This window comes from Microtus oregoni, unplaced genomic scaffold (assembly GCF_018167655.1).
Source record: "Microtus oregoni isolate MIOR12 unplaced genomic scaffold, Mior012 000045F_ref0000178, whole genome shotgun sequence".
Lineage (NCBI taxonomy): Eukaryota > Metazoa > Chordata > Mammalia > Rodentia > Cricetidae > Microtus > Microtus oregoni.
The window spans coordinates 7671134-7680190 of NW_024543219.1; the positions used below are offsets into that span (position 1 = coordinate 7671134).

The window sequence follows — 9057 nt, forward strand, 5'->3', positions numbered from 1 at the left end:
GCTATCTCTTATAACTTAAATAAATCCATGCACATTAATAAATGTTCTGGCACATGGCTCGTTACCTCCTATACTGTATATCTGACTCCCTCCTCGTCTCACTGGTTTAATCCCACAAGCTTCAGATTCTTCTGGAGTTTCTTTCTCTCTCTGGAAACCCTGCTTACTCTCTCATGCCTAGTTATTCAACTCCTGATTAAACCAAGCAGAAAGCACCTTAGGCAGAGACACGTCTTCACAGTGTACAAAAAGATTATGCCACAACAGGGTTATATATTGTCTGGAAAGTTTGGAGGGTGGTGGGACACCTGTCAGAGACTTCGTGGAGGACCCGAGAGAGGGCAAGTCCTAATGTGTTCCATAATTATGATTGTCATTGCAGGTCTCTCTCCAATGGCTTCCATTCTCCGGTCTGTCCCACGGGTCTTTAGGGGCTATCAGTGTGCCTCAGTCCCTCTCTCAGCAAGAATGTTCCAGAAAAGAGCAGATGAGAAATGTACCCTGGCTAATAAAGTGGCTGTGGTCACTGGCTCTACAAAAGGGTGAGCGATGGAAGTCCCTGGCTGGCTTGTTACTAGGAGACGTTGCCATGGTACCCATGGATACACTCATCTCATATATCCCTGTGGTCTCCCCCCGCCCCCCATCACACAGCTCTGGTATTTCACTCTGTGTCTCAACATCTCTCCCTAAAATACCAGGTTTCTGAGCTCCAGAAGATTCGTAGTTACAGAACCAGCTGCTCTAAGACAATCAGGGCAGAGTCTGAATGTTGCCTCTGACCATCTGACAATCCGTAATAAACAGTGACCACTAGAATAGCACATCTGCTTCCTTGTCTTCCATATCTACCTGGCCAGTGTTTTTTGAGTATTCCGCTAACAGAAAGAAGCCTGACATCTACTGTGCCTTAGACTCATCCTGCATATAGTACCAGGCATGTGCAGGCTGATGACTGACCACCAGCTCAGAGAGTTCTATGTACCCTTGCAAGGCCTCCCATATCCCCCAGTTCCATCTGTCTTCTGGCTCCTGTAACAATATGCATTTATAATGAGTACTTACCATCATCAGAAGGAGGGGAGACTGCCATCCTCTTGATCTTTTATGGTCTTAACATCACCAATACATTTAGAACGGTTTAGAATTTCTGGGGAAAACAAAAGAACTAGAGTATCCAGATCCCAGTAATGTCTTAAATCTTTTGTATGCTCCCTCTTCTCAATATTCATAACTCATAAAATACACTTAAAATTCTCAACCGCCCAGAAAGTTTCAACAAGACACGGGCACATGCCTCTTTCTTTTCCATGATTGGAGCTGCTTAACCAGTACCGGTCCAGAGTCCAGACCTCCTCAGTGTTAGGAGACCTAGGCGATAGCACGTTCTCTGGCAGAAACATTTTAAAATTGCAGAACAGAGGGAAGGCATTAGTTTAGGAAGCATACAATCCCTGCCAGAGCCCTGAGGCCGGGGAGGAGAATAACAGGGCTGACTAGTTAGGAAGAGTCTCCTTAATTAGTCCTGATACCACCAAGGCCACATCTCTTCTGATGGTGTAGCCTTTTCTTTTCAAAGCTCCTTTAATAAAATATGAGAACATCTTCATCTGTATAATATAATTATCATAATAAAGCTGTGATCATGAAATAAGAAGACCGTGAAGGCCTGGCATGTAGCAGGAACTCAAAATGTCTGCTATTGAAGATTTTGAAGCCACTCTTGGACAATATCAGGGAAACAATTGACGTAGTCATTGGAGTCCGCCTGGGAACAAGACGGAGAGGGCCGAAACCATCACCACCATCTCCTCTTCTGCCCACAGGATTGGCTTTGCCATCGCCCGGCGTCTGGCCCAGGATGGGGCCCACGTGGTCATCAGCAGCCGGAAGCAGCAGAATGTGGACCATGCAGTGGCCACACTGAAGGAGGAGGGGCTGAGTGTGACGGGCACTGTGTGCCATGTGGGGAAGGCTGAGGACCGCCAGCACCTTGTGGCCACAGTAAGGAGCCATGGGCTGGGATAGACGGAAAGACACTGATCTAACCCTGGCACGAGGAAGCTGGGGTCTCCAGGGCTGTAAATGAGGCTAATCCCACATTCTCAGGGTAGTCCAATTTCCTGCCTGGAAGGAAACAGCCACACTGCTCGTGCTAATTCGAGAGATGACTAGTGTTTGGGCGTGACCGAGGAGCTTGCCTAGAACCTCAAAGGGGCCATAGTTGCTGCAGCCCCAAGTGCTCTGTCTCCACAATAAAGTCTGAGCTGTGTAGCCCTGCCCCAACGTGTACTGTATTGATAGCCCATTAGGCTAACCTCTGAAACAAAAGCTTTAGGCTCAGGTCATGTGGTGATCCCCCTGGAAGAAGTGAGTGGTGAGGTGGGATCTGAAGGAACAGGAACTGGACAGGTGTTGAGGACAGAGGATTGGTTCAGGCCAGAGAAAAAGGCAGAGAAGGAACCAACTAGAAATGGAAGAGCTGAAAGCAGGTCCCCTAGGAGCAGAGGTTTGGAAGGGTGGGGTTGGAAGGGTGGGGCCCAGGAGCCAATCACAGATCTTACAGGGAAGAAACTAGATGCATCCAAGGAGGCAAGAATTGCAGTTTTATTCAGTCTCTGTCAGGATCCAGCTCTAACCTGGCACAGACCCAGGATGGCCAGTAAGTCACTGTGGTCACAATACTTGGCAGAAACAACTTAAATAAAGGTTTCTTTTGGTTTGTGGCTTCAGTCCATCATTCTGGGGAAGGCATGGGTGTGGAAGTGTGTGGTCAAGTCTGTTCCCATTTCTGTAGACAGGGAAGCAGAAAGTGTGGTCTGTACTGTGGGCAGGCCAAGTATAGCCTGCAAAGGACTGCTCCCAGTGACCTTCTTTTTCTTTTTTAAATGCTATTTGCTTCCTTCTTTTTTAAAATTTTATTGATTTTTATTGAGCTCTACATTTTTCTCTGCTCACCTCCCTGCCTCTCCCCTCCCCTCTTCAATCCTCCCCCAAGGTCCCCATGCTCTCAATTTACTCAGGAGATCTTTTTTTTTTTTGTACTATCCATGTAGATTAGATCTCTGTAAGTCTCTCTTAGTGTCCTCATTGTTGTCTAAGTTCTCTGGGATTGTGGTTTGTAGGCTGGCTTTCTTTGCTCTATGTTTAAAAATCACCTCTGAGTGAATGCATGTGATAATTGTCTTTCTGGGTCTGGGTTACCTCACTCAAAATAATGTTTTCTAGCTCCATCTATTTTCCTGCAAAATTCAAGCTGTTGTTATTTTTCTCTGCTGTGTAGTATTCCACTGTGTAAATGTACCACATTTTCCTTATCCATTCTTTGATTGAGGGGCATTTAGATTGTTTCCAGGTTCTGGCTATGACAAACAATGCTGCTATGAACATAGTTGAGCACATGTCCTTGTGGCACGACTGAGCATCCTTTGGATATATACCTAAAAGTGGTATTACTGGGTCTTGAGGAAGGTTGTTTCCTAATTGTCTGAGAAATCGCCACAAAGGGGTTGTACCAGCTTGCATCCCCACCTTCTCCCAAGGTCCCCATGCTCCCAGTTTACTCAGGAGATCTTGTCTTTCTCTACTTCTCACGTAGGTAGATTAGATCTATGCCCTCAGTGACCTTCTGCCAGCTTGGCTCTGCCTCCTAAAGATCCATTGCCTCCCCAGTGTAATAGCTGGGAAAAATACAGACAGAATATGAGCCTGTGGGGAACGTTTCAGATTTCTCTGGGTCATTACCACTCTTGACTCCGTGCCTTCACCTGTATGCCCTCCCCTTTGTGTTGCAGGCCCTGGAACACTCCGGGGGTGTTGACTTCCTGGTGTGTGTGGCAGGAGTCAATCCTTTTGTGGGAAGCACCCTGGGAACCAGTGAACAGATCTGGGACAAGGTGAGGAGATACCTTCCATACCCTACATGGGGTGTGTGTGTGTGTGTGTGTGTGTGTGTGTGTGTACTCACGATTGCACAAACGCATGTGCACATGCCCGGGTTCCCACACAGCTGTGTCTACACTGGTACTGATGGATGGAGATGGGGCTTCTCTGAGCTGGACTTTGCATAATTCAGTTCAATGGGTGTTGTCCATGCCCAGTCTCTGCCAGGTTTCTGTAGCTTCTGTGTTTCTTCTCCTTGTGTGGGTCACTGCTACTAAGTCCTGAGATGCCAGAAACATTATTTTGGGGGTCTGGCTATGGCAGAGCCCTCTGACTCAGGTTTATGAAACTGTCACAATCTGGATTCATTGGAACCTCGGTGAACCTTCAGTCTGGCTGTTCTAAAGAGCCACAGAAACCAACAGATGGGGTTCTTCCCTAGTTCTGCCGTCTCAGTTGGAAGCCACTGGGAAGTCAGGAAGCTCCCCCTGTCTCTGCAGACCCCCAGTCCTGTTTTCCTGATGAGCCCACCTATGACTAGTCAGATCTGAGCCCCCTCCGGTCCCTGGGGGCAGGGAATGGGCCTGTGATCTGAGTGTACCATTTCTTTCTGTGGCTCTTCTTTCCTTGGCCACCCCTACATTTTCTCTTGGTAGATTGTGCCCCACTTCTCCCTCTGGTTCTCAAGTTCCACGGCCTCCTTGATCTACCTTCCAGTTCCTCTACCTCACCCATCCACCACATTCAGACTTTTCCAGCTCTTTTCTTTTTTTAAAAGATGACCCGATTTGATGCCCAACATTGCATAAATGCTTAACTCAACCTAACCCAACCAAAATCGTATCCACAACAGCACATACACGACGAGCATCACCAGCCCCCATTCTAAACCCTTCATGAGGTAGATTAGGTGCCGAGTACAGATTTCTTTTCTCTTACCCATGCTCCTCCTTCCAGTCAGTCATTGATAACCAAGTTCTTCTCCTTTTCTTCCCCATGCTTCCTGGCCTTTCCCCCGGAAGATTGTAATGGAGGTTGTCTGGGAGCTGAGTATGGTAATTCTCTGAGGCCTGGGGAACTTGGGGCCTCAGAAGTATGTCTGCCCCTGACAAACTCTGACCCTCTGTGCTGGCTGGTCTATGTCAATCTGACATACAAACTAGAGTTGTCAGAGGGTGAGGAGCCCTATTTGAGGAAACACCTCCATAAGATCCAGCTGTAAGGCGTTTTCTTAATCAGTTATTGATGGGTCAGGGTCCAGCCCATTGTGAGTGATGCAATCCCTCCTGGGCTGGTGGTCCTGGGTTCCATAAGGAAACAGGATGAGCTACCCATGGGGTGTAGCACTTCTCCATGGCCTCTGCATCAGCTCTTGCCTCTAGGTTCCTGCCCTGCTTGAGTTCCTGTCCCAACTTCTTTCAATGACGCACAGTAATGTGGAAATGTAAGTCAAATAAGCGGTTTCCTCCCCAACTTGTTTTTTGGTCACGGTATTTCTTCACAGCAATAAAACCCTGACTAAGACACCTTCACACACAGTAAAAGGACTCAGAGTCTCAGCTACCCACCATACTTATGGAGTTTTGTTCTGTTCTGGTGCCCGGACCATAGGCCCCAGACAATGGTGTTCATCTCTCAGTCCAAGCTTTATGTTATTTGGGATTTCAGATCCTGGATGTCAATGTGAAGTCTCCAGCTCTGTTGCTAAGCCAGTTGCTGCCCCACATGGAGAAGAGGGGGTGAGTACATGTGGGGTGGCGATGGGGGCCATGCATTTTCACCGTGAACTCTGAGCTGTTTCCTCTTTGTGTGAAAGCACAGTTTTCTGTTGCTTTTAATTGAATGAGTCTCTAATTTCACTTTGTGTCCCTTTCTCCTCAAGGGGAAGCTCTGTTGTTCTGGTGTCCTCTGTAGTATCTTATTTGCCAATGCCGGTGAGTACTGAGTACAGCAGCCTCTGGCCCACCCACTGAGGGCCAGCTGCCTTGACTCTTGTCAGGCCTTGTTGTGGGAAGTGGGGGAACTGACGGGTGATTCTAGATTTAAAGAGAAGAAGAAGAAGAAGGAGAAGAAGAAGAAGAGGAAGAGGAAGAGGAAGAGGAAGAGGAAGAAGAAGAAGAAGAAGAAGAAGAAGAAGAAGAAGAAGAAGAAGAAGGAGAAGTTGTTCAATATGTACCCCCAAAGCGTGGCACCGTGAATGCTTCAGATCAGATATTATTATCTCAGTTTGCCCTTAAGGGGCAAAATCTGCCATTTGTCTCTAAGTGATGCCAGTTTGTTTCCTGGCAAGACAGGGCCCTCTATCTCCTAATCCCAGATTCCTAATTGACTTCCAAAGGATAAGTGTAGTGTTTCCTGTGTCAAGCTTGGATAGCATGACAGCAACTGGGTGACACAGAGAAGGACCTGACTCCCTGAAAACTCCCGTGGGGGTGGTAAGGAACAAGGGGAGCATCTGTTCAGGCCCGCAGTCTGGCACACCTTCATACCCTGTGTTCCAGGAAGATCCCTTGATACCATATTGATTCGCTGCCTCCTTCTTTGCTTCTCAGAAACTGGGCGTCTACAACACCAGTAAGACAGCCCTGTTGGGCCTCTGCAAGTCTCTGGCTGTGGAGCTGGCTCCAAAAGGCATCCGCGTGAACTGCATAGCGCCAGGAATTATCAGGACTGACTTTGGCCTAGGGGAGAAAGTGGTAAATGCCTCCTGCTCTCAACCCCCCCCACCCTTTCTCCATATGCCTTCTGGTCCCTTTTCAGCCTTCCATCTGAATGGAGGCCCACAGAGCCTGGACATGCAGCCAGAGCCCCCCCCAGGGTCAGAGTTTGGGCAGCAACCCTTTACTCTTCTGCAGATGAGTGAGGCTCCCCGTCTTCTTCGAGCAGACTAGTGTTCATCTCAGGCTCCCACAGAGGTGTAGGTCAGCCATGATGCTCTTCCCACGCCATTGTATCAGCAGTCCTCTGCCTCACACTGGCTTTGAAATCTCTTCCTAGGAGAAAACAATGATGGATATATTGCCTGACATAAATAAAATCTATGGATTGCAGCGGTAAGTAGGGCTCTGGGCTTTGGCACTCTATGTTTAGTTTTAGGGAAAATTATATTTCAAGGTGAAAAAGACCTTGTGGCTATTTTTCTTCCACTCTGCCAGCTGCTTCCCCTTTCGGGAGTCCCGGGTTGGGGGCAGGAGGGCAGATATGAGTCCAACAGCCATCACCTCTGACTGAGCTTGGCGAATGCTAGGTGCCCGTCCCAGAGTGCGGAAGTCCGGATCAGAGTTCAGTGTTTCCTGTGACTTTATCTCTTCTTTCCTTCAGGTTAGGGGAGCCAGAAGACTGCGCCGGGATCGTATCTTTCCTATGCTCCTCAGATGCCAGCTACATCACCGGGGAGAACATCATAGTAGCTGGCTTCTCCCCTAGAGTGTGAAGACACAGTGTGACTTAGAGAGGGAGCTGAGGTCCTCAAGCAGAAAGCAGAGGGCTCGGTGGGATGTAGGTGAAGAGCCTTAGTGTGTGCTTGGGGTCCGGGTCGTATAGGGAACGTGTGGTTAACAATGGTGAAGGAAGGCAGGTGTATAACGTTCTCATTTGGAATAAATCTGTTTGGATACATCTGGATTTGCTTCTGTTTGGCTTCTTTCAGCCAACACAATGTCCTCTAGTTCTGTTCAGGGCGTTGCATACGGCAGGACTTCACAGTTCATAGCTAAACAGTGTGTGATATTCTTCCTCCACTCACCCATCAGTGGGTCCCCAGGTTGATTTACACACCTGAGCTCTTTGGGAGAGTTCCGAAATAGGCTGGGCATACAGACAATCTTTAGTATACTGATTTTGTGCTCTTTGGCTCTATGCTCAGCCATGGAATTACTAGGTGGTATGGGAAGTACTCATGTTTTAGTTTTTCTTACAGAACTACCATACAGTTCTCCATAGTTGTATGCTTCAGTACATTCCCGCCAGTAGTGCTTCCCCACGTCCTGGTTGGCATTTACCTTTGTCTTTCAATGTAGCCTTCCTAACTAGACTGAGATGCATCGCATCAGGGGCTGGATGTGCATTTTCCCAATGACTAGCTTAAGAAGTTTATTCGATCCATTCTTTTTTTAAAAAAAATTTTTAACTTAATTTTTCAATTGAAGATAACTTTTTCATATAATGTATTCTGATCACATTTTGCTCTCCTTCATTCCTCCCACATCCTCCCTACCTTCACACGCTTCCAACTTCAAGCCTTCTTTCTCTTCAGGAAACAGACAAATAAGAAAAATAAACAAACTAGAAAAACAAAAAACAAAAACAAAACACAAGAAACAGACACACACACACACACACACAAAACCTACAAAATTGGAAACCAAGTAAGGTTTTTTTTTTTTGTTTTTTTTTGTTTTTTTTTTTGTTTTTTTTTTACAAAAAGCAACATATGACAAAAGTCCACAAAAATGCCACCGTTTGTTTTGTGTTGGCCATCTACAGCTGGGCACTGGGCCTCCCTTGAATGTGGTTTGTGTACCAACACTTAAGTGAGACAACATGGGGAGAAAAGCAATTTTTTCTTTTGCAAATGGCCATCAATTGGAGCTAGTGTCTTGGTTAGGGAAGGGAGCTGTGTCCACTGTCCCCTCTCAGTGCTGGGACTTGCCTTGCTGGCTGGGACCTGTGCATGCTTTGGCCCATTCTTTTTGTTTGTTTTTGGTTTTAGTTTTTCTTTTTTTTTAATTTATTTATTTATTAAAGATTTCTGTCTCTTCCCTGCCACTGCCTCCCATTCCCCCCCCCCCCAATCAAGTCCCCCTCCCTTGTCAGCCCGAGGAGCAATCAGGGTTCCCTGCCCTGTGGGAAGTCCAAGGACCACTGAAGTAATAAGAGCGGCGGGGCTGCGTCCCCAACACCCCAGCCACCTGCCCAGCTAGCTTATGCCCCGAAATAATTACACAGACACTGTATTCTTTTAAGCACTGCTTGGCCCATTCTCTTCTAGGCTAATTCTCACATATTAATTTAGCTCATTTCTAATCATCTGTGTGTAGCACCCCAAGGTGCGCTTATCGGGGAGATTCTAGCCTATGTCCATCCTGGGTCGGAGCTTCATGCTGGGAGCGGGGCATGACGTCTCTGCTGAGGCGTCTGCTCCGGAGAGCAGAGCTGTGGAGTCTCTGAGCTCAC

At 47.3% G+C, this 9057-nt stretch overlaps 1 protein-coding gene across 1 annotated transcript; it reads left to right on the forward strand.

The window, feature by feature from the left end:
• The first annotated feature begins 393 nt into the window (after positions 1 to 393).
• On the forward strand, positions 394 to 7315 carry LOC121435085 (dehydrogenase/reductase SDR family member 2, mitochondrial-like). The gene is made up of 8 exons (XM_041634154.1): positions 394 to 542; positions 1827 to 2004; positions 3795 to 3896; positions 5551 to 5621; positions 5765 to 5816; positions 6435 to 6575; positions 6880 to 6935; positions 7204 to 7315. The coding sequence occupies exons 1-8, from the start codon at positions 394 to 396 to the stop codon at positions 7313 to 7315; spliced, it is 861 nt and encodes a 286-aa protein (XP_041490088.1).
• The last annotated feature ends 1742 nt before the right edge of the window (positions 7316 to 9057 follow it).